The sequence below is a fragment of the Gymnodraco acuticeps genome, unplaced genomic scaffold (assembly GCF_902827175.1).
Source record: "Gymnodraco acuticeps unplaced genomic scaffold, fGymAcu1.1, whole genome shotgun sequence".
In the NCBI taxonomy this organism is placed as follows: Eukaryota; Metazoa; Chordata; class Actinopteri; order Perciformes; family Bathydraconidae; genus Gymnodraco; species Gymnodraco acuticeps.
Genome location: NW_022992106.1, coordinates 46,049 through 72,941, shown reverse-complemented (window position 1 = coordinate 72,941; position 26,893 = coordinate 46,049). Strand labels below are relative to the sequence as shown.

Sequence of the window (26,893 nt, the reverse complement as noted above, 5' to 3'; positions counted from 1 at the left end):
CCACGCTCCTCCAGGTATAAGGATTGATAGACCGTTATGTGAGCTTAAAATCAAAAGTCTATTTTTTACTTTTCATACACAAAAGGTGACACAAAGTGCTTCACAATCCAAAAACACAAACACAAATAAAAACAGGTATTAAAACCACAAGTGACATATAACATGTGTTTATTAACACAGGTACTAAATACATAAAGTTACTAATTGTACCGTGAATGAGCTTGAACACATTACCTCATGTCAGATAGACTTTCATTGGCAATGGTGGCTGTTTACCAATAAAGACAACAACCCCCATGATGCAACACTCCTTCAGTTGTTTGGATTGAGAGACCCCTAACGGCAGGAATGACAAACTGCACCTTTCAATACTGTCATATTTAATCATAAGCACCACCATCCAGTGTTAGAGTATTCAGAAATATGATCAGCTAAATGTACAAAGCATATCAGAAGTGCTTGCAGAAAGGTGGTCTCCATGTGTGATATATTATTATTAAATATATGACATTATTAGAGTAATGAGCAGTTCTTCCATCTCTGGATTCATTATCACCATTTGCACACTGCCAATACTCTGATAAACACTAGTTAAATACATAAAGCATCATCTCAGAAAAACCTATTGACCTTTTGATGTGTGTCTGAATGTAAACAAACACCGCCCCCTGCTGGTGTGTGTGTGTGCGTGTGTGTGTGTGTGTGTGTGCGTGTGCGTGTGCGTGTGTGTGTGTGTGTGATGCTAAGAGAAACATATTCCTGCAGATTTAAACATATGTAGAAATGTGCAAACAGCAGAGGTGGGAAGTAACATTTACTCAAGTACTTAAGTACAATTTTGAGGTACTTGTACTTTACTTGAGTATTTCCATGTATGCTACTGTGTACTTCTACTCCACTACAGTTCAGAGGTACATGGTGTACTTTAACTCCACTACATGTATTTAATCCCTTTAGTTACTTCACAGATGAAGGATGTGAAATCTAATCAAGTGTTGAATCAGACTTTAGTTCCACCTGGAGTAAATCCACCAGCTACCCTGCAGTATACAAAGTACTTCAAACTAGCTGCACCTTCACCAGCTTTGAGAACACTTTCATGATCAATCATTATAAAACATATCATATATATTATTCTGAAATGGACCAATCTGCACAACGACTACTTTTCTGAGTACTTTTACTCAAGTACAAGATCGCAGTACTTCTCCTTCCACTGGCAAACAGAGAAGATCCAACACATTTAGACTGTATTTATTGTTTATTTATCCTGGGGCAAGTTGGGTTTTGTGACATATTTTCCATTCAGGAATAAATAAAATAAAATAGAAATAAAATAGAATACACATATCAAATATAAACAGATTAAATATTTGATGCAACACAAGCAGTTACATCGAGTTTCTTTTACATATATTCCTGAAGTAATTCAATTTGCATAACTTTGCTTCAATGTTCAATATATCTGCAATCAGAGTTAGAAGTCCTTTCAAGATGTCCATACTAAAAGGTGATAACCAACACTCCGCGTGTTCTCGTTGCTCAGAACGAGATCTCGTACCCACCTTCTCGCCTGCTCACCACCAAAGATGGCGTTTTGCTGAGTGCTCATGGATACACACATCTTTCAGCTCGTCGTTATCTTACTTTAAAAACAAATTAACTGCATAGTGAGCTACGACTCCCCGTCAACCTGAAGCCACCATGCAGATCACTCTGAAGACCCTGCAGCAGCAAACCATTCAGATAGAGATAGATCCCGTTCAGACGGTGAGTAACAGTAGCTAACAGGACGTGCTAACGAGCTAACGAGCTAACATGCTAAGAGAGAGATTTCCTTCAGAAACAGATTTAGTACCAGGTCGGTTTTTAAACATACAAGTAATGTGTGTTTCAGGTGCATACATTAACACAGTCAAAGAAGAAAAAAGGACCAAATAATACAACTATTATAAAAAACTATTAAAATATAACTATTACAACTGTTAAAATGAAGCAATGAAATAAGGAGGAATGTGTTTTATTAGGATTTCAACGGTTAGTGTGAATACTTTAAAGGGCAAACTCAACACCCACCTTTTTTATTTGGCCTTCAACCTCATTTTATTTTATTCTCATTTTATTCCTTTTTATTATTTTTTTAAAAGATTCTATTCCTTTTTATTATTTTTATGTATTTTATATTTTATTTGAGATTTAATTCCTTTTCATTGTTTTTAATTATTTACATTTTTCTTTGATTCCTTTTTGATTCAGCCTGTGTTGGTATTAATGGTTTTTAATCACAAAGCTATCTGAACCTGGGAGGGGTGGAGGTTGGTTTTATTTATTTTTTGATTGTGTTTGGTTTGAGATAAGAAACAGGTGTATTTATTTATTAGGTTTTTACACATACAAGGCATGGTGTACACAAAGACAGAAATAAATGGTACTATAATAAACGCTATTTATTAAAAAACTACAGCGTTGTTTAGACCGTCTTAAGTTCAAATAGCTTTAGTACTATTTTTCAATGTATTCTTTTTTTCTGTGTCTTTGTTTGCTTTTGTATATTTAAATATTGTGTAAATACTTGTCTTTATTCTTTTTTTAATGCTAAATAGTTTCTTAAAAGTACTTTGTCTGTACCTAATCTTTCAATGTATGTCCTTACAGTGTGTCTGAACCACATGTACCAAAGCGAACCTTCTATGTGTAGAATCTGATTCTGAAACCTCCCCACCAACAGCTAGCTTGTTAGCCTGTTAGCTTCCTAGCTGCTAAACAGCCCGTTAACAAAGTCACTGGATTTCTGTCCGCTCTAGATGTGTGTGTCATGGTTTCTTAGCTTCCCCTTCTCTCCAGGAACGTCTGTGATGACTCCACAGCTTCCCAAACTACGATGATTGTCCTTGCTAATGCTAATGACACTGCTAATTAGTAGCGTCAGTTTGTTAGCATGCTGACATGAAGCTAGCAGGGCTAGCGTTAACTGAGCAGCAGTTTAAGAAGTATTTCTGTCACTAATGTTGGAAATCCTTCAGATACTTCACTTTCACAATCTCTTTTAGGAGAAGTACTCAGATCTTGTATTTGAATAAAAGTAGAAGTACTCAGATCTTGTATTTGAGTAAAAGTAGAAGTACTCAGATCTTGTACTTGAATAAAAGTAGAAGTACTCAGATCTTGTATTTGAGTAAAAGTAGAAGTACTCAGATCTTGTACTTGAGTAAAAGTAGAAGTACTCAGGTCTTGTATTTGAGTAAAAGTAGAAGTACTCAGATCTTGTATTTGAGTAAAAGTAGAAGTACTCAGATCGTGTACTTGAGTAAAAGTAGAAGTACTCAGATCGTGTGTTTGTATTAAAAGTAGAAGTACTCAGAGCTTGTACTTGAGTAAAAGTAGAAGTACTCAGAGCTTGTACTTGAGTAAAAGTAGAAGTACTCAGGTCTTGTACTTGGGTAAAAGTAGAAGTACTCAGATCGTGTGTTTGTATTAAAAGTAGAAGTACTCAGATCGTGTGTTTGTATTAAAAGTAGAAGTACTCAGATCTTGTACTTGAGTAAAAGTAGAAGTACTCAGATCTTGTACTTGAGTAAAAGTAGAAGTACTCAGATCTTGTACTTGAGTAAAAGTAGAAGTACTCAGGTCTTGTACTTGAGTAAAAGTAGAAGTACTCAGATCTTGTACTTGAGTAAAAGTAGAAGTACTCTGATCTTGTACTTGAGTAAAAGTAGAAGTACTCAGATCTTGTACTTGAGTAAAAGTAGAAGTACTCAGATCTTGTACTTGAGTAAAAGTAGAAAGTACTCAGATCTTGTACTTGAGTAAAAGTAGAAGTACTCAGATCTTGTACTTGAGTAAAAGTAGAAGTACTCAGATCTTGTACTTAGTAAAAGTAGAAGTGCTCAGATCTTGTACTTGAGTAAAAGTAGAAGTACTCAGATCTTGTACTTGAGTAAAAGTAGAAGTACTCAGATCGTGTGTTTGTATTAAAAGTAGAAGTACTCAGATCTTGTACTTGAGTTAAAGTAGAAGTACTCAGATCTTGTACTTGAGTAAAAGTAGAAGTACTCAGGTCTTGTTCTTGAGTAAAAGTAGAAGTACTCAGATCTTGTTCTTGAGTTAAAGTAGAAGTACTCAGATCGTGTGTTTGTATTAAAAGTAAAAGTACTCAGATCTTGTACTTGAGTAAAAGTAGAAGTACTCAGATCTTGTACTTGAGTAAAAGTAGAAGTACTCAGGTCTTGTACTTGAGTTAAAGTAGAAGTACTCAGATCTTGTACTTGAGTAAAAGTAGAAGTACTCAGATCTTGTACTTGAGTAAAAGTAGAAGTACTCAGATCTTGTACTTGAGTAAAAGTAGAAGTACTCAGATCTTGTACTTGAGTAAAAGTAGAAGTACCAGAGTGTAGGAATACTCTGTTACAGTAAAAGTCCTGCATTCAAAATGTTCCTCATGTAAAAGTAGAAAAGTATTCTCATCAACATATACTGAAAGTGTCCCTAAAGTCTGATTTAAGAGTTGATTATATTTCACTATGAGTATGGGATTTAGTTTGATTTGTTGACGTCACAGCAGCAAGTAAACAAGGCATTGCACATAAAGTGAAAATGAAAGAGTGGAAAGTAAACAAACATAAAATATAAAAAAAACACAAGTAAAAAAAATATACAAATTGACGGTGAAACATATCTATACACTATCTGTCAAATAGACCCAATGAAGGGCCAATCACAGCCAACGATGGTGAGACCATAAGGAAGAGCTTCAAAGTTGATGCTAATTGATTCTGATGAATCTGTCCTGTATCAGGTGAAGGCCTTAAAAGAGAAGATAGAAGCAGAGAGAGGGAAAGACAGCTTCCCCGTCTCCGGGCAGAAGCTGATTTATGCCGGGAAGATCCTGCAAGATGACACGCCCATCCAGGACTACAACATCGACGAGAAGAACTTCGTTGTGGTGATGGTTTCCAAGGTAACACAAGCTCAATACCTCAGAAATCACTGAAGTTAACGGGGTGTCTTTGTACACATAGAAAATACATTTGGTACATTGATAGGAACCACAGTTAGACATGTTCAAAGCTACTAGTTTTCAGTTTAGTCTCGACTAGAGTGTTGTTCAGACTAACAGGACAAAACAAATAATAACAAAACGGTACAAAGACAACAACTAAATATATAATAAAGGGCGGGGGGGTGGAGTGTCCATAAATCAGTAGTCTTTGGACAGGGTGTCCGCGGGGTCTTAAAAAGTATTAAAAGTTGATAAATCAATTTAGCGAAAATTAAGGCTATTCAAAAGTATTAAACAGCATTTTCCAAAGTATTACATTTTGAATAAGTATATAAACTGGGGGGGGGGGGGGGGGGGGGAGGTGAGCTAGTGAGCTTGTCATGAACTGCTGTCCGCCTCACAGCAGTGTTACTGTGCGGAGCGCATAAAGCAGACCCTTCACGCGATAGCGAGGGGGTGAGCGAGGGATCGCCGATGCCGCGGACGGATTAAAAAAATTAAACGTTAATGGCTCGTGAATTATACTTTGGCGGCCGTTAATATACCTGGGCGGTTTTAATTAAACTTAAAACAAGCTAATAGTCTGGTTGCCAGCTCTTAAAGTCCTATTGTGTGTCCCAAAGAGAGCACACATATGTCCACTTCCTGGTTAAAACTGCAATTTTTTTTTATCCTGAAAATGTCAGGAATGGAATCGGCACCCTCAATAACCCCCAAAACGACACCAATTCTCCAAATCGGCCCAAACTATTGTCCACATACGCCATAGTAATGCTAATTAACGCACCTTATGCTCATTGTGCAAATTGGTTGCAAGTTTCTTTGTGCTGGGGACCCGTATTATACATTTCTATCCTAAAACTTTGGGGTAGACTATAATATAGAATAACACAGCTTCAATTCAAGATTCAAAGGTGTTATTGTCATATGCACATAAGCTACAGTGTAGAAATGGCAAGGAAATGATTCTGACCCGAGCTCCTGCAACAATGAAACATATAATAAAATACAAAAAATAAATAATGCAAGAAGTCTATATACATGTGAATATGATATATACAAGAACAGAATGTGAAATTAAATATTGTACACAAAGAGGTATAAAACCAATTAATAAAAGTTACAGTGTAGTGTGAGATATTACCAAGTCTTCAGCCTGGGTTTCAAAATGTTAAGGAGTTGTCGGACATGTTCGTGATGCCGGTCTTTTTGACATGGCTGTGTTTTCTATCGTCCTGAAGGCTAAACCTGCAGCTGCCGCCTCGTCCCCGGCCTCGGAGGCTCCCAAAGCCCCCGCTCAGGACTCTGGCTCCTCGTCAGCAGCTGCTCCGGCTCCGACCCCCGCTCCGACCCCCGCAGCTGCCCCCACCCCCCCCCGACCAGGAGGCCAAAGGAGAGCCAAGTGCCGCTGCCGCCGCAGAACCACCACAACCCGCCGCCAGGTATTTACTGCGTTTGTTATTTAAAAGTCTCCTATCATGCAAAATGCACCTTTAACGTCTTTTCTACATCACCATGTGTGTCAGGAGACTCTCAAAGTGTCAGGAAATAAACCCCTCTCTCTTCTCCTCCGTACCCACATCTCTAAAAACGGGGGAACAACGGAGCTGATCCAGATTTGCTGCGTCATGACGACATTACTAAAATGTGGGCGGGCTTTACGCCCACGGGCCAATCAGAAACGTTGCTGTCAGAAACAATGAGCGAAGTAATATGGTCGGTGTTTACATTAGCATCGCTAACACTCAGAGCTAACCTGTACTGGAGAGAGTATGTGTAAACAAGCAGGAAATAAAGACATTTTTATATCGAGTGAAAATGGGGTTAGTGACGGTAACGAAACAGTTTTTCAAGTCGGACTGTCCTTCATCAGATATCAGAATATGAATCAATAACCAAGTGTTCTTTTCTTGGGGGGAAAGTATGCGCCATTGGTGTCTACTGCTTTGCTCATCGACATCACAGAAATATCGTGTCGGTTTTCTGATTTTTATCTTCACTTTTTAATGTTCAGCAGCTCCAGTACCGCCGGGCAGGGTTTGGACGGATCCTCAGCGCTCGGTAAGTAACAAATAAATAAAACATCACTTCCTGTCCCCTGGTCTGGAAGTCAACGGTTTTCTGAATGTGTTTTTGGTTGTTAGCCTGAAATAAGGTCTGTGGTTAACGCAAGCTGAAGAGATTTTAATGTTTTGTTCTACGACATCAAATATGTCAGTAAATACCCCACTGGTGGATTTAAAAACAGAGCTTGCTAACAAGTGTCTAAATGAGACGACTAAACGCCATCGTGATCAACATTAGCCACCTTTAGCTTAGCGATGGTGACGTGAAGTCATGTGACCGTGCTGTAGTTCCTTTATAGCCCAACATTAGCCACCTTTAGCTTAGCGGTGGTGACGTGAAGTCATGTGACCGTGCTGTAGTTCCTTTATAGCCCAACATTAGCCACCTTTAGCTTAGCGGTGGTGACGTGAAGTCATGTGACCGCGCTGTAGTTCCTTTATAGCCCAACATTAGCCTCCTTTAGCTTAGCGGTGGTGACGTGAAGTCATGTGACCGTGCTGTAGTTCCTTTATAGCCCAACATTAGCCACCTTTAGCTTAGCGGTGGTGACGTGAAGTCATGTGACCGTGCTGTAGTTCCTTTATAGCCCAACATTAGCCACCTTTAGCTTAGCGGTGGTGACGTGAAGTCATGTGACCGCGCTGTAGTTCCTTTATAGCCCAACATTAGCCTCCTTTAGCTTAGCGGTGGTGACGTGAAGTCATGTGACCGTGCTGTAGTTCCTTTATAGCCCAACATTAGCCACCTTTAGCTTAGCGGTGGTGACGTGAAGTCATGTGACCGTGCTGTAGTTCCTTTATAGCCCAACATTAGCCACCTTTAGCTTAGCGGTGGTGACGTGAAGTCATGTGACCGTGCTGTAGTTCCTTTATAGCCCAACATTAGCCACCTTTAGCTTAGCGGTGGTGACGTGAAGTCATGTGACCGTGCTGTAGTTCCTTTATAGCCCAACATTAGCTACCTGTAGCTTAGCAGTGGTGAAGTCATGTGACCGTGCTGTAGTTCCTTTATAGCCCAACATTAGCCACCTTTAGCTTAGCGGTGGTGACGTGAAGTCATGTGACCGTGCTGTAGTTCGTGCAATAATCCAAAATCACATGGAGAAATCCCATTGGACCAGGGAGATGCTGCCTTCAGGGACCAGCACAGGAATAGGACTTCTATGCACTTCTATGCATTGTCAGTGTTATTAATAGGTCACTATCACAGCAGAACATTTCTTGTGTAAAACTTGGGTTATTTTTACTGCTCCAAAACATAGTTGCTGCTATGAGTCAGGGAGCGGCACTGTTTCTATATTTAGACGGTGACAAAAGTACGACATCCCTTATTGTGGAGCCACAGAGGTCTGCTATGTCGTGCTGCTATTAAAGCTCATAGTATTCCTGGTTATCAGTTTTTTAAAGGTTGAAGATTCTCAGTTTTTAACGTTATATTTTAAAGGTTAGAAATATGTTTGAAAATGACCTGGTGTTCCCTCGACACAATCCCTCATGAAAACCCAATACTCTTTTTGTATTTTAAATAGAACAATACGTCGTCCTGTTTGTTGTCACACCAGACGTGGAGCGGACGACCAGCTAGCGTAGCACTAAATAATCATGATGAAAACATGATATCAAAGTTCATATGAACAGCTGGTAAACAAGAAGACACATGGATTGTTATTAAGGGACAATGTTTTTCCATATTACATTATTGCTTTGAGGACTTTCAAAATGCTCGAATTTTACTCGTGAAAAGCCAAACCGTGCGTTATAAACTGAACGATTTAAGATTTGGTTCTTCTTACTATTTGTTATCGTTCGACCTTTGCATAGAAAAGTTGTAAATCAGAATTGAATTAGGGTTTTTAAATAAGATAAGATGGAACTTGATTTATCCTCTTGGGGAATGAAAGACAGGATTCACACAAGGTAAAGAGAGAATACAAATTCAAATAATAATACAGTAAAAATAAAGTGGTACAGTAACCGACACGAACACGAGATATCACAGTAAAAAGTTAAGCATTTTTATGAACATGTAAAATATATTTACATAAATAGTTTAATTCGCCCTGAAATGATGAATAATGGGCCGTGTGTGTTTTTATTTCCAGTGACGGGAGCGGAGTACGAGGCGATGCTAACGGAGATCATGTCCATGGGCTACGATAGAGAGAGAGTGGTCGCTGCACTCAGGGCGAGTTTCAACAACCCCCACAGAGCTGTGGAGTACCTGCTGACTGTGAGACACACACACACACACACACACACACACGCACACACACACAGACACAGACACACACACACAGACAGACACACACACACACACACACAGACAGACACAGACACACACACACACACAGACATGCACACACACACACACACACACACACACACACACACACACACACACACAGGCACACGCACACGCACAAGCACACGCACACGCACGCACACGCACACACAGACACACACACACACACACACACACAGACAGGCACACATTGATCAGAGTAACGTCCATTTGCGTCTCATTGTTGCAAAAACTATATATTATACAAACATAAGAAGTTAAAATAAAAAGAGCCCATACATTATATACCATTTATATCACTATATATAATGTGCTATGTTAGTATAAAATATAGTTACCGGGGTTTTGTGTAAAATGTTAAAGTGATGCCAGAAAACTTCTGTTCCTGAGAAACTGTATAATTGCAAAATATGAACATGGTGTCAAATAGTGCGTCAGATGGCAGAGACAGCTTTACACACACACACACATACACACACACACACACAGGCATATACACACACATATACACACACACACACGCGTGCGCGCACACACACGCGTGCGCGCACACACACACATACACACACACACACATACACACATACACACACACACACACACATACACACACACACAGGCATACACACACACATATACACACACACACGCGCGCGCACACACAGGCATACACACGCGCACACACACACACACACTGATCAGAGTAACGTCCATCGTGCTCACACTGTTTACATCTCCGTTTGTTCTTAGGCAGCCCCCTTGTGTAATCATTAGTGTGTAGGATTTATTTTTTTGTAAAGAAGCACAGTGTGTGTGTGTGATTGACAGGTGTGTGTTGTTGTGTTTGCAGGGTCTCCCCAGCAGCCCGGTGCAGGAGAGTAGCGCCCCGGCACCGGCCCCCGCCTCCGGACCCACAGAAGCCCCGTCTCTAGCAGAGGGTGAGGGGCAGTCAAGTACACGCACTGTGTGAAAAACAAACCAGTGGTGCAGGGATGTCGTATTTCTGTGTTGGACCCTGAAGGCAGCATCTCCCTGGTCCAATGGGATTAATCTCTGTGTCAAACAAACGTTTATGCGATACACGTTTAGTTCAGCACATATTGAGCGGGATATAAGGTGTTATTCTTTACTTGATTCCTGGCAGTTCCTCTGCCATGTCATGTGACATTTCTTTTTGTTAAGACTCGTTAGTTATCGCCAAACTGTGGAGCTGCATATTGACTGTTTGTGGTGCAGGAATAGGTCCTTTGTGATTTTGGTTGTCATAAAATACGCCAGTAAATACCCCACTGATGAATTTAAAAACGGAGGTTGCTAACAAGCGTCTAAATGAGACGACTAAACGTCATCACGCCCAACATTAGCCGCCTTTAGCTTAGCGGTGGTGACGTGAAGTCATGTGACCGTGCTGTAGTTCCTTTATAGCCCAACATTAGCTACCTTTAGCTTAGCGGTGGTGACGTGAAGTCATGTGACCGTGCTGTAGTTCCTTTATAGCCCAACATTAGCCACCTTTAGCTTAGCGGTGGTGACGTGAAGTCATGTGACCGTGCTGTAGTTCCTTTAGAGCCCAACATTAGCCTCCTTTAGCTTAGCGGTGGTGACGTGAAGTCATGTGACCGTGCTGTAGTTCCTTTATAAACCAACATTAGCCTCCTTTAGCTTAGCGGTGGTAACGTGAAGTCATGTGACCGTGCTGTAGTTCCTTTATAGCCCAACATTAGCCTCCTTTAGCTTAGCGGTGGTGACGTGAAGTCATGTGACCGTGCTGTAGTTCCTTTATAGCCCAACATTAGCCACCTTTAGCTTAGCGGTGGTGACGTGAAGTCATGTGACCGTGCTGTAGTTCCTTTAGAGCCCAACATTAGCCTCCTTTAGCTTAGCGGTGGTGACGTGAAGTCATGTGACCGTGCTGTAGTTCCTTTATAGCCCAACATTAGCCTCCTTTAGCTTAGCGGTGGTGACGTGAAGTCATGTGACCGTGCTGTAGTTCCTTTATAGCCCAACATTAGCCGCCTTTAGCTTAGCGGTGGTGACGTGAAGTCATGTGACCGTGCTGTAGTTCCTTTATAGCCCAACATTAGCCTCCTTTAGCTTAGCGGTGGTGACGTGAAGTCATGTGACCGTGCTGTAGTTCCTTTATAGCCCAACATTAGCCACCTTTAGCTTAGCGGTGGTGACGTGAAGTCATGTGACCGTGCTGTAGTTCCTTATAGCCCAACATTAGCCGCCTTTAGCTTAGCGGTGGTGACGTGAAGTCATGTGACCGTGCTGTAGTTCCTTTATAGCCCAACATTAGCCTCCTTTAGCTTAGCGGTGGGTGACGTGAATTCATGTGACCGTGCTGTAGTTCCTTTATAGACCAACATTAGCCTCCTTTAGCTTAGCGGTGGTGACGTGAATTCATGTGACCGTGCTGTAGTTCCTTTATAGACCAACATTAGCCTCCTTTAGCTTAGCGGTGGTGACGTGAATTCATGTGACCGTGCTGTAGTTCCTTTATAGACCAACATTAGCCTCCTTTAGCTTAGCGGTGGTGACGTGAAGTCATGTGACCGTGCTGTAGTTCCTTTATAGACCAACATTAGCCTCCTTTAGCTTAGCGGTGGTGACGTGAATTCATGTGACCGTGCTGTAGTTCCTTTATAGACCAACATTAGCCTCCTTTAGCTTAGCGGTGGTGACGTGAAGTCATGTGACCGTGCTGTAGTTCCTTTATAGACCAACATTAGCCTCCTTTAGCTTAGCGGTGGTGACGTGAAGTCATGTGACCGTGCTGTAGTTCCTTTATAGCCCAACATTAGCCGCCTTTAGCTTAGCGGTGGTGACGTGAAGTCATGTGACCGTGCTGTAGTTCCTTTATAGCCCAACATTAGCCTCCTTTAGCTTAGCGGTGGTGACGTGAATTCATGTGACCGTGCTGTAGTTCCTTTATAGACCAACATTAGCCTCCTTTAGCTTAGCGGTGGTGACGTGAATTCATGTGACCGTGCTGTAGTTCCTTTATAGACCAACATTAGCCTCCTTTAGCTTAGCGGTGGTGACGTGAATTCATGTGACCGTGCTGTAGTTCCTTTATAGACCAACATTAGCCTCCTTTAGCTTAGCGGTGGTGACGTGAAGTCATGTGACCGTGCTGTAGTTCCTTTATAGACCAACATTAGCCTCCTTTAGCTTAGCGGTGGTGACGTGAAGTCATGTGACCGTGCTGTAGTTCCTTTATAGCCCAACATTAGCCGCCTTTAGCTTAGCGGTGGTGACGTGAAGTCATGTGACCGTGCTGTAGTTCCTTTATAGCCCAACATTAGCCTCCTTTAGCTTAGCGGTGGTGACGTGAATTCATGTGACCGTGCTGTAGTTCCTTTATAGCCAACATTAGCCTCCTTTAGCTTAGCGGTGGTGACGTGAATTCATGTGACCGTGCTGTAGTTCCTTTATAGACCAACATTAGCCTCCTTTAGCTTAGCGGTGGTGACGTGAATTCATGTGACCGTGCTGTAGTTCCTTTATAGACCAACATTAGCCTCCTTAGCTTAGCGGTGGTGACGTGAAGTCATGTGACCGTGCTGTAGTTCCTTTATAGACCAACATTAGCCTCCTTTAGCTTAGCGGTGGTGACGTGAATTCATGTGACCGTGCTGTAGTTCCTTTATAGACCAACATTAGCCTCCTTTAGCTTAGCGGTGGTGACGTGAAGTCATGTGACCGTGCTGTAGTTCCTTTATAGACCAACATTAGCCTCCTTTAGCTTAGCGGTGGTGACGTGAAGTCATGTGACCGTGCTGTAGTTCCTTTATAGACCAACATTAGCCTCCTTTAGCTTAGCGGTGGTGACGTGAAGTCATGTGACTGTGCTGTAGTTCCTTTAGCCTAACATTAGCTTTTTACTTCAGAATCATAAAGTGGTGTTAATATGTGGAAATGATCCTGCTGAACTCATCGTGTAAGTATCATGAACGTTTGTTTGACACAGAGATTATTCTCAGCAATTCCTGCAGCATTTTATTATGACTGCATTAACGAGATGCCGAACATTTGATGATTGTAAAACTGAATATTTTGTGTCCGTCTTCAGGAGAGAACCCACTTGCATTCCTGCGGACTCAGCCTCAGTTCCTGCACATGAGGACGGCCATCCAGCAGAACCCGGCCCTGCTGCCCGCCCTGCTGCAGCAGCTGGGCCGAGAGAACCCTCAACTCCTACAGGTACACACACACACACACACACACACACACACACACACACGCCCAGCAGACAGTGGGGGATAGTTTAGTTGCCGGCTTAGTGACTCCAGAAATGTTGAGTACCCCAAAGTGTTATGATAGAAATGCAGAGTAGGGTCCCCAGCACATAGAAGCTGCTGCATGCTAACCTGCATATGTTGGCTCATTAGCATAAGTTGCATTATAACTAGGGATGCTCGATATTGTTTTTTTGAAACCGATACCGATAACCGATAATAATATAATATATATATTAAATGTACCTGTAGTTTTTGCACACCTGGTGGTCAAAAAAAGACTAGTAGTGAGCAAATGACATGAGCGTTACTACTATGAACACAACTAGCCCTGGGGTCGTCTCTGGCAAACTTCTTGCCTTTTCCAAAAGCCTCGTCGATAGGTAAAAGCCCCGGTGCCTTTGCAGCTGGCTTTGGATTCGCCGCTAGTTTAGCAGCGCAGGCGTCTTCGTACGCTTTTAACACACCATCGTAGCGATGGCCATGTTTCAGGTGACTAATCAGGTTGGAAGTATTATAGCTCGTTTTTCCCTCCTGGTGGAACGTCTGCATTTGTTACCCAAAAAATATATTGTATATTATCGGGGTTATTAATACTTTCATCGGGTTTATCGGGATGACGTCATAATTCCTAATATCGGACCGATAATTATCGTGCACCACTAATTATAACCTAATAATAGATTACATTTGTATAGCGCCTTTCAAGGGACCCAAGGCCGCTTTACAAGGTGAACAAACAAAAGGGGGAAATAATAAAGTGAAAAATAGCAGTAGGAGTGGACCTATGCAGACAGTGGTTACAAATGACTGATTTGGGCGGTTTTGGGTTATTGAGGATGCCGAGTCCATTTCTGACATTTTCAGGATCTCTAATGTCAGTTTTAACCACAAAGTGACCCTATTTGTAGTCTCTTGGTGGGATGATTTTGACTTGCTACCATTGGACACAGAGAAGCAGATGGAAGTCATTATCTCTACTGTGGACGGTTTGTTTTTAAATAAATAAGCAATCTGTCAAATCCAAACTTTCCAGAGTCCCTAAAACTTCAAAATAGACCAAAAATGTATCAAATCAGCCGCTAGGGACTACAAATATGGCCTCTTTCCTTTCCCCTTACATGAGTAAGATGGAGCTTTAATAATCCCCATGCAGTGGTTCATACAGCAACAGGGTCAGAGTGAAAACAGGACATCACAGATTCACACGAGATTAATACAATTAAAGATAAATATTTAGACGGTGGTGGGATGTAAGGAAGTACTCTAACCTTGAGGTACTTCAACTTGACTTGAATATTTTCATGTTATGCTTTGAGAGCGTTTCAGATAATGATCTTTTACCCTCTGATTCTCTCTCCTCCGTTCAGCAAATCAGCCAGCACCAGGAGCTGTTCATCCAGATGCTGAACGAGCCGGTGGAGGGGGGGGAGGCCGCTCCGGAGGTGGGAGAGCTGGGCGCCGCCGGGGAGGAGGGGGCGGCGCCCGTCAACTACATCCAGGTCACACCTCAGGAGAAGGAGGCCATCGAGAGGGTGAGGAACACAAAGAGTAAAAAAAAACCTTTTTCCACCGAAACAGTTTTCAAGGCTTTTATTGTCATTTGTACTCACTCACACACACACACACACACACACACACACACACACTCACACACACACACACACACACACTCACTCACTCACTCACTCACTCACTCACTCTCACACCTGATAAATATCCCCCATCTCCATAAGTGAATGTGTTTCAGTCTGAATCGACGCTTTTTGGCATCACAACGTTATTAAAGTTTCTCTGGTACTGGACAGGTGATGTTGGCATAGCAACCGGAGCTAATCAGGCGATCTTGACTACTTGTTGCGATCATATTGTGGCATAAGCCGTTTTCTACTGGCACTTTTTACCGGCGTATTTTTCCATATGATAAAATATAATAAAAACAAGGTCTGAGGCGGTGCTGGTCTACATAACGGCGAACGGTCATTAAAAGTACGGTTAAAACAAAAAGCGTCACACTCTGCCTGGTTAGTGTTGCCTCACTTTATATCAGTGTGGTCGCGGTCTTGTCACTTTTCTCAGGGTCCCACGTAAGCCTGATCATTGTTCTTATGAGCAGTTTAGTGGTGCCTGTGACCACCCGGGGAAATTACAGTAAAAGATTTTTCATAAAAAAAGTGGATTCAAGAACAAAAATCTTTATTAGATCTGTTTTTTCTTGTATGACAATTGTTGCTCAATCTGAAAGGTCTTCCCGCTTTAGGGCCAGATAACTGAGATTAGTTTTTATTGACTTCATACATTATCAAATACAAATGTGGTCATAAACAACACACTTTTTAAAGCCGGCTCCACTGTGGTGGAAACAAGAATAACTGGTGCTTAATCTGGCACTCGCTCAGCACTGGCCCTTGAACTGATATGGTGTGAAAGGGGGTCTGTGTTTTGTCTCCTGTTGTAGCACATCTTGATGTTTCTAACCCCCCCCCTCTCACTTCTCCCTCCTTCAGTTAAAAGCGCTGGGTTTCCCTGAGGCTCTGGTGATCCAGGCCTACTTCGCCTGCGAGAAGAACGAGAACCTGGCGGCCAACTTCCTCCTGAACCAGGGTCTGGAGGACGACTGAACATCGACTTCCTGCTCCTCGCCCCTCCTCCCATAAAGACTGCCCCCACCCCACACTTACTGTACAGCCACCGCTCCACAGGAGGGGAGGAAGAGGGCTGAGGGAGGGACGGGTTATGGTTTAAACACTACACACACAAATCATAAAATCCTGTGCAGGAAGGCGGAGGAAGCGACGAATCCACGAGAATTCCAATGGAATGTGTGTGGGCTTCGTCCCGGGGAGAGAAAATGAAATATAATCAGATTTTAGACGCGCTTTGTGGCGTAGAGTGGTGCCGGGATGACTGATTTCTGTAGTGGACCCTGAAGGCAGCATATCGCTTGTTCCATCTAGAAAGAGCCAATGGGATTTTCCCTTTTTGGATTAGTGCAGAAAAATATGTCAATGTTTAGTAAAAAGCTAATGTCACATGAATTCACTAACGCTAAGCTAAAGGCGGCTAACGTTGGGCGTTTAGTCGTCTCATTTAGATACTTGTTCGCAATCGCCGTATTTAAGCTAAGCTAGAGGCTAAGCTAGAGGCTAAGCTAGAGGCGGCTAATGTTGGGCGTGATGACATTTAGTCGTCTCATTTAGACACTTTTAAGCTAACAACAACCAAAAACATCCATACGAGGGAACAAAGATAAAATGCTGACTCATTTCCCGTTTGAGGACTCATTCCTGCACCACTCTACCAGGGACGGGGAGGGGTGGGGGGGTTGCGATGAGTGTGTGTGTGTGTGCGGCTGGATGCAGTTGAATCTTGTAAACGGATGGGAGTGTGTAACGCTGCGCCGCCACAACATTATCAGTGTGTGTAACTGCTTGTGTTTCTCTGTTAGCTTCAGGCTAGCGGAGATGTTAGCTGGGTCTGTCTGCGGGGGGGAATGGGAACTAAACTGACAAATAAGAGTCTGGTTATTCTGTCCCTTTGTCCGTCATCACACTGCGCCTCACAGGGTCATCACCAGGTGCCTTCACACACACATCTACTGGGCTCCGAACATAAACAAGAGAGAAAGTCCAAATATAAAAATATAAAACAAACTTTACAGACTTTACAAAAATAATACAGACAAGTACCACATTTAAATATACAAAATAAACTAAAACCAAACATTTAATCAGGTGGAAGAAGTACTAATATCCTGTGCTTGAGTAGAAGTACTCAGGTCTTGTACTTGAGTAAAAGTACTCAGATCTTGTACTTGAGTAAAAGTAGAAGTACTCAGGTCTTGTACTTGAGTAAAAGTACTCAGATCTTGTACTTGAGTAAAAGTACTCAGATCTTGTACTTGAGTAAAAGTACTCAGATCTTGTACTTGAGTAAAAGTACTCAGATCTTGTACTTGAGTAAAAGTACTCAGATCTTGTACTTGAGTAAAAGTAGAAGTACTCAGATCTTGTACTTGAGTAAAAGTAGAAGAACTCAGATCTTGTACTTGAGTAAAAGTACTCAGATCTTGTACTTGAGTAAAAGTACTCGTACTCAGGTCTTGTACTTGAGTAAAAGTAGAAGTACTCAGGTCTTGTACTTGAGTAAAAGTACTCGTACTCAGGTCTTGTACTTGAGTAAAAGTAGAAGAACTCAGATCTTGTACTTGAGTAAAAGTAGAAGTACTCAGGTCTTGTACTTGAGTAAAAGTACTCGTACTCAGGTCTTGTACTTGAGTAAAAGTAGAAGTACTCAGGTCTTGTACTTGAGTAAAAGTACTCAGGTCTTGTACTTGAGTAAAAGTACACAGATCTTGTACTTGAGTAAAAGTAGAAGAACTCAGGTCTTGTACTTGAGTAAAAGTACTCAGATCTTGTACTTGAGTAAAAGTAGAAGAACTCAGGTCTTGTACTTGAGTAAAAGTACTCAGATCTTGTACTTGAGTAAAAGTAGAAGTACTCAGATCTTGTACTTGAGTAAAATTAGAAGTACTCAGGTCTTGTACTTGAGTAAAAGTACTCAGGTCTTGTACTTGAGTAAAAGTACTCAGGTCTTGTACTTGAGTAAAAGTACTCAGGTCTTGTACTTGAGTAAAAGTAGAAGTACCAGAGTGTAGGAATAAATACTCTGTTACAGTAAAAGTCCTGCATTCAAAATGTTACTTAAGTAGAATTCTCTCAAAATGGTACTTTAGTACAGTACTTGAGTAAATGTACTTAGTTGCTTGTAAGTGAAGGTCCTGCATTGAAGATTAGACTTCAGTGAGCAGCCTCCTCCTGAACCCTCAGCTCGCTGAGCCGGAAGTCAAACTCCTCGAACCCTGGCTTCTTTTTTTTAACACAATCGATACGATAACATTTTTTTCATATTTTTGGAGATATCATGATTTTGTTTCTTGACCGGCTAGAACTTTTTCAGTTTGTTTTCAACACATTTTCAACAAGCTATAGGATAACTGTTTCCATATTAAATTCAACATAGGCTACTAAACTACACTTTAAATGTTCTTTTCATACTTTGATACATGTCAAATGATACATTGATCACACACTTGATACACTTTTCATACATGTTAATTATTTTATATGTTAAACACAGTATTATAGCCCGGCTCATCGGCTGCAACAGACAAGTTAAGTGTAATTTCAATCAGGAGAGACGGTGTTGATACAAATACATTTATTGTAGAGATACACAAATGAATGTAATGGAGTTTTGGCGGTTAGGCCCCGTTGTGCAGGAGTATAATTCGGGAGGGGAGAACCGATACGATGAAACCCCCCACCGGGGTCTAGACACTGGTGGTGGTGAATGGATATGTGGGGTCGGTCTGAAGGGGTGGGGCTGCGTCGAGTCACCTGAAATGACAGCTGTCAGAGGGGAGAGCAGATTTTAAAGGGTTCGCGGAGCGCTATGATAGGCTTGTGAGAATAGAGCGAAGTGATTGGTTAAGCTGGGGAGTGACGCCCCCGATCACTTATTGAGAGGAGAGAGTAGTAACATGGGAATAGTAAATGAATGAGGAAAGAAGGTCTTCCTGGTTGAACTTGCGCTGAGCTTCATTTCTATTAACGATGTAACTAAACCAAAGGACGCAAAGCCATGTCTCGAGTGATAGCCTGCATTATGGGATGGCCTTTTATCCCCAGGTTGATGACTTGAACACCTGAAACACAAATGGGAGCCAGCAAGCAGAACGGGAACACACAGAGACCCCTAGTGGAGGGAGGGTGTCGTAACAATAGGAAACCAAACATATGCTATATATTTTTTTTTTTTAAATAACCAATATTTTTTTCACATTTGACATATTACTTTTAAAATATGTTAGAAATGCAAAGGAAAAATGTGTGTTAAATGACAATATATTTTCCACATACTACACATTTTCATATTTCATTTTTCCACATACTTTTTCCATATTTAAAACTGATTAATACTCAGGGTGTGAGCAGGGCGGCCTCTGCTGGAGACTCATTGCATTGCATCAGAAACACAAAGTCACTCTGCATGAGTTCATTTATTATATATAATAATAATAATACTTGGGATTTTTATAGCGCTTTTCCTAATGCCAAAGACGCTTACATATTATTATTATAATTATTATTTTACTAAAGATATTAATATATTATATACGCTATTGTTGGAAACTCAAAAATGCAAGCTGCTGAGAACATGGTACTTTAAACACAGAGACCAAAATACATCAAAAATACATTGAATAAAAGTATTCACAGAAGGTTTCTCATTTCTCTAATTCCCCTCCTCGACTCCTATCCTCTTGTCTTAGTCCCGCCCACAGGAGATGCGAGCTGACACATCTTCCGGTGTCAGTACCAGATATGTTCGGGTGTATTTCCGTCGCATCCGTCATCCGTCATATTTTACGGCAACTCAAGAGAGCCATCACGGTCAAATTCCGAACATTTAAACATAGCCGACACTTCATTCTTTACTTTTTCCGTTATTATATGTAGAAGATTATACTTTTTCTCCGTCATGTTGTTTCCTTAGCAACAACTTCAAACAAGCATAGCCTACACTTCATTCTTTACTTTTTCCGTTATTATATGTAGAAGATATTAATTTTTTCTCCGTCATGTTGTTTCCATAGCAACAACTTCAAACAATAACAACTAACCGCTAGCCGCAAAGCTAGCATCACAGCCATTGCTCCGTTTTCGGAGACTTTGAACACGTTTTTCACAAACATTTTCACACGCTAGGAGTACTTCCACTAGCTTCGTCTTGATCTGTAGATGTGATTTGATGTGTCGTGTGTCCCCCAACTCCTCTCCAAAGTTCAGATATTTAATAAAATACTCAGGGGAGTTTCCTGAATTTTCATGCCCAAAGCCAAGCACTAGGCCCTGGGTAAATTAAGAGGCTGATCTCGGGCACTTTTGTCCACTTTCCCTGGTGGTCGAAACTCAAGCCAGACATCCCTGGAATCGTCTCAGAGAGTAGATGATCAGTGGGGCCTTGTTTTTACTGAATGATGTGTTTTTTTATGGGGAATTCAAATATGAGCTTATTTTTAGGATTTTCGGAGACTTTGCACACGTTTTCACAAACATTTCCACGCTAGGAGTATGGGAGTACTTCCATTTGCTTCGCCTTGATCTGTAGATGTGATTTGATGTGTCGTGTGTCTCCCAACTCCTTTCCAAAGTTCAGATACTATATACAAATACTAAAAGGTAAATAAAACATTAAACATAATGACAAAATAACAACCTGAAATATATGTATTCTATCTACACATTTCGTAATTATCTAATCTAGTGGCCTTATAAAAGTGTTGGCTAAAGTAACGCAGAATATATATATTTTTTAATTGTAAATAATTAGAAACATTATTTATGTGCACAAGTACATGGGACCCCACCATAGCACCCCACACATAACAAGCTGTCCCGAGTTCCTCCGGCTGCAGTTCCGCAGACAGCCGGTGTGTGGCAGCAGAGCGCTGGGAGCAGAGGGAGGTGAGTATATGACGGATATGACGGATGACGGATGCGACGGAAATACACCCGAACATATCTGGTAGCCCGAACATATCTGGTACTGACACCGGCGCAGACTGAAAACTCATCTCTTTCGACTCCACTTCGAGCGATAGAACTATTAACAAAGCACTTATATACTAATAAAGGACTGGCTTATCTAAAGCCAGTTGAGTAGCACTTGAAATGTTTGGCTCTATGAAACCTGATGTATTTATATGATTCTGTTTTCTTCTAGTTTGTATCTTCTTGGTCGAACGCACTTATTGTAAGTCGCTTTGGATAAAAGCCTCAGCTAAATGCAATGTAACGAGGAGTGGAGGGGGGACTGAGGAGAGAGGAGGGGAAGCAGCAGGCGGGCCGTTTCTCAATCGCGAGGATGCTTGCTTGGTAGCACATGTCTTCAGAAGCTAGGCAAGAATCCTTCCTGGCATTCGGAAACGAAGATTGGAACAGGCTAGCAAGTGTGCGTCACATTTTCCGCCACAGATTTGGGGAAATTGGTCCGTGCGCAAAGCATTGTGTGGATTTTAAGGACGCGAAGTCTACACATGTAGCCTCGAAATTACCCCCAAACCAAGGACGCAGCCTCGGTGGAATTCCAAGTATGCTGGAGATTGGAAAAGTCCTTCGGCGGCACTCGATGACGTAGCATCCTTAAAATATTGGCTTGGAAGCCAGTTTCCTCGAGATTGAGAAACGGCCGCGGTTAGAGAAATGAGATGTCCTTCAACATGGCACGCTGAAATCCATTTCCGGGTCACTACCGGAGGACCGAGGAGCCGAGTGTTCGGGAGGAATTGTGTCACAAAAAGGCAATACTATATAGATATATACATCATGTCATTTGACGACCAATAAGTGACTCAAATAATGAATCTGAAATTATCAGAATCACAAATAGTTGTTAAATAAAATAAAACCCTTCAACGAATATTCAATAACAATTGTATAAATAATGGACTTTCCCTTATTTAAATCACTGTTAAAATGGACTATTTTAACATACTGTGTACTTTACTTGAGTACATCCATGTCATTCCACTCAAATAATGTACTTTTTACTCCACTGTGTTTATTTATAGCACTCAAAGTTACTCTATTTCTTATAAAACCACTTGATATGCTGATAATGCATTTCTTTACACTAAGCCCAGAACTTGAAGTATCTCAAACTGGCTCTATGTTCATATTCAGCATTAAAATGTTCTCATGTATTTGTTAAAAAACCAGAATGATATAATATATATAAGAGCATTACAGATATTTATAGTTTTTAATTTTAAGTACATTTAAATGAAGAAGAGGGGACACATGTTGATGTAGAAGAGACATGAAGAAGAGGGGACACATGTTGATGTAGAAGAGACATGGAGAAGAGGGGACACATGTTGATGTAGAAGAGACATGAAGAAGAGGGGACACATGTTGATGTAGAAGAGACACGAAGAAGAGGGGACACATGTTGATGTAGAAGAGACATGAAGAAGAGGGGACACATGTTGATGTAGAAGAGACATGAAGAAGAGGGGACACATGTTGATGTAGAAGAGACATGAAGAAGAGGGGACACATGTTGATGTAGAAGAGACATGGAGAAGAGGGGACACATGTTGATGTAGAAGAGACATGAAGAAGAGGGGACACATGTTGATGTAGAAGAGACATGAAGAAGAGGGGACACATGTTGATGTAGAAGAGACATGGAGAAGAGGAGACACATGTTGATGTAGAAGAGACATGGAGAAGAGGGGACACATGTTGATGTAGAAGAGACATGAAGAAGAGGGGACACATGTTGATGTAGAAGAGACATGAAGAAGAGGGGACACATGTTGATGTAGAAGAGACATGAAGAAGAGGGGACACATGTTGATGTAGAAGAGACATGAAGAAGAGGGGACACATGTTGATGTAGAAGAGACATGAGAGAAGAGGGGACACATGTTGATGTAGAAGAGACATGAAGAAGAGGGGACACATGTTGATGTAGAAGAGACATGAAGAAGAGGGGACACATGTTGATGTAGAAGAGACATGAAGAAGAGGGGACACATGTTGATGTAGAAGAGACATGAAGAAGAGGGGACACATGTTGATGTAGAAGAGACATGAGAAGAGGGGACACATGTTGATGTAGAAGAGACATGAAGAAGAGGGGACACATGTTGATGTAGAAGAGACATGAAGAAGAGGGGACACATGTTGATGTAGAAGAGACATGGAGAAGAGGGGACACATGTTGATGTAGAAGAGACATGAAGAAGAGGGGACACATGTTGATGTAGAAGAGACATGAGAAGAGGGGACACATGTTGATGTAGAAGAGACATGAAGAAGAGGGGACACATGTTGATGTAGAAGAGACATGAAGAAGAGGGGACACATGTTGATGTAGAAGAGACATGGAGAAGAGGAGACACATGTTGATGTAGAAGAGACATGAAGAAGAGGGGACACATGTTGATGTAGAAGAGACATGAAGAAGAGGGGACACATGTTGATGTAGAAGAGACATGAAGAAGAGGGGACACATGTTGATGTAGAAGAGACATGGAGAAGAGGGGACACATGTTGATGTAGAAGAGACATGAAGAAGAGGGGACACATGTTGATGTAGAAGAGACATGAAGAAGAGGGGACACATGTTGATGTAGAAGAGACATGAAGAAGAGGGGACACATGTTGATGTAGAAGAGACATGAGGAAGAGGGGACACATGTTGATGTAGAAGAGACACGGAGAAGAGGGGACACATGTTGATGTAGAAGAGACACGAAGAAGAGGGGACACATGTTGATGTAGAAGAGACACGAAGAAGAGGGGACACATGTTGATGTAGAAGAGACATGAAGAAGAGGGGACACATGTTGATGTAGAAGAGACACGAAGAAGAGGGGACACATGTTGATGTAGAAGAGACACGAGGAAGAGGGGACACATGTTGATGTAGAAGAGACATGGAGAAGAGGGGACACATGTTGATGTAGAAGAGACATGAAGAAGAGGGGACACATGTTGATGTAGAAGAGACATGAAGAAGAGGGGACAACATGTTGATGTAGAAGAGACATGGAGAAGAGGGGACACATGTTGATGTAGAAGAGACATGAAGAAGAGGGGACACATGTTGATGTAGAAGAGACATGAAGAAGAGGGGACACATGTTGATGTAGAAGAGACATGAAGAAGAGGGGACACATGTTGATGTAGAAGAGACATGAGGAAGAGGGGGACACATGTTGATGTAGAAGAGACATGAAGAAGAGGGACACATGTTGATGTAGAAGAGACATGAAGAAGAGGGGACACATGTTGATGTAGAAGAGACATGAAGAAGAGGGGACACATGTTGATGTAGAAGAGACATGAAGAAGAGGGGACACATGTTGATGTAGAAGAGACATGAAGAAGAGGGGACACGTGTTGATGTAGAAGAGACATGGAGAAGAGGGGACACGTGTTGATGTAGAAGAGACATGAAGAAGAGGGGACACGTGTTGATGTAGAAGAGACATGAAGAAGAGGGGACACGTGTTGATGTAGAAGAGACATGGAGAAGAGGGGACACGTGTTGATGTAGAAGAGACATGGAGAAGAGGGGACACATGTTGATGTAGAAGAGACATGAAGAAGAGGGGACAGATGTTGATGTAGAAGAGACATGAAGAAGAGGGGACACATGTTGATGTAGAAGAGACATGGAGAAGAGGGGACACATGTTGATGTAGAAGAGACATGGAGAAGAGGGGACACATGTTGATGTAGAGGAGACATGAAGAAGAGGGGACACATGTTGATAAAGAAGAGACATGAAGAAGAGGGGACACATGTTGATGTAGAAGAGACATGAAGAAGAGGGGACACATGTTGATGTAGAAGAGACATGAAGAAGTGGATTCAAAGTGACCTTGTTCAAGCAGAAAGGAGACGAGGAGGCGAGGTACAGTCAGAACATCCTTTTATTCAATCAGGTAAAGGTGTTGCTCTTTTCAAACTGTGTTTTATTATTATTATGGAAAAGAAACTGTAATTAACACATGCATTTCACCAGGGGCTCTGGGGGGTGCGCTGAGGACGAGGACGAGGGGGGGGGGGGGGGGGGGGTTGGGTGAGGAGGGGGAGGAGCACTCGCTTTCGGGGGGGAGGGGGGGCTCTCTAACCTAAAATCTGCCCGGCAACCTACAGAATGTCTAAAAGAAAATAATAAAACAGAAAAACGGCGGACGGTTCGACTGGGCTCTGTGAACGGTGCCGGGGCAACACTGAACACACACACACACACACACACACACACACACACACACACACACACACACTGCCCCTCTCCGATATGGCTTCTCAAACTGTGATGCGTTCACTTGTCAAAGGCTTGATTGATAATACTGCTGCTGGCTTCGATTGTTTTGAAAAGTAAAAAGTTGCATAAGATCATTATGTTATTCTTGTTTTGCTGGTGGAATTTTACGGTGCTGTTTTTTTACAACTTATTTTTGCACAGCTTTTTAAAAACCCATATCGCTTTGGTCAATCAAACACTGCGATGTTTCCTCGAATGGCGTCGGTGAATACTCTTTAATGATTGTGCTAAAACTGTGAGCCTCGTCAGTCTCTGGGGGAACCGGTCCGCTTCTTAATAAGGTGCTTCAAGACTTTTTTATTTATTCCTTTTAAAAAGTACAAAATAAAAAAATAGCTGGTCTCACTCAACCACTAGAAAGGTGCATCGTTTAAGGTGTCAACGCCTAAGATACGCAGTAACAGTGACACAAAAAGAATTTAATCCAAATTCAATTATAACAAAAATAAATAGATTTAAAAAGAACAACTAGCAGTCCTATATCCCGCCGCGCTTTAGACCGAGTGCTCGTATCCCTCCGCCAGGTGGTGCTGTTGCTCCAGAGGGACTATTTGTTGAGCCTCAGCGCAGCCCAGAGCCCCGTGGTGTAACTTGTTCACTTACATTAGCGCTGGCTGAATGGAGAAGCTGAAAACATGGGTATGGTAATACAATGTGAAGCGTACAGAAGACAAGGATAACATGTGAGCTAACTGCATTCTGCTCAGACAAACAAAAACCTTTGCTCATTTTTTTTTTGATTTTTTTTTTGGAAACCCCGCCGTTCAGAGGAAAAGGGAGGAAAGGGGAGGAAGAGGAAGAGGAAGCGGCTACAGACTAATCCAGTGTCCAAGATAGACAGAAGACACAGAGGAGGAAGCAAGACAGATTTTTTTTTTTTTTAAGCTTTTCTTAATTATTCAACGATAAAAAGAGGAACTAAATCACACCAATTTCCTTTAGTACTATGTATACTGCTTTAAGAAGAAGAAGAAGAAGAAGAAGAAGAAGTATGAAGGAGGGGAGAGCAGTTTTTTTTTTTTTTTTGGGCACTCAGGATTACATTTTGATGGAGTCTGTGAACAAAAGGCACTTTTTAGGGACAACCTTTAAGATGCTCTGAGTCTAGAAACACTACGTCACCAAACAAGTATTTATAATCATTTACAGTGGGAGGGGGGGAGGAAGAAGAAGAAGGGACAAGGGGGGGGGGTCACTTTAAATGGTGACCTCATGACGGGCTGATCCCCTCTCCCGAAACACCAACTATCGCCAAGATTTGAAAAAGTTCGTCCAACAAACAGATTTTTCCTCCGTGGTGTACAAAAGGTTGGGGGGGGGGGGGGGGGATGCCTTTTGTCACATGAATGAACCCCTCCCCCTCGGTAAATACAGA

The 26,893-nt window shown here is 41.8% G+C and overlaps 1 protein-coding gene across 1 annotated transcript; it reads left to right on the top strand.

The window, feature by feature from the left end:
- Window positions 1-1,689: 1,689 nt before the first annotated feature.
- On the top strand, window positions 1,690-17,126 carry rad23aa (RAD23 homolog A, nucleotide excision repair protein a). The gene is given in 10 exon segments (XM_034203022.1): window positions 1,690-1,770; window positions 4,796-4,957; window positions 6,241-6,371; window positions 6,373-6,441; window positions 7,017-7,060; window positions 9,168-9,295; window positions 10,218-10,305; window positions 13,443-13,573; window positions 14,979-15,143; window positions 16,116-17,126. Coding segments are annotated over 10 exon segments (1,098 nt in total). The 5' UTR covers window positions 1,690-1,704; the 3' UTR covers window positions 16,230-17,126.
- Window positions 17,127-26,893: the final 9,767 nt, after the last annotated feature.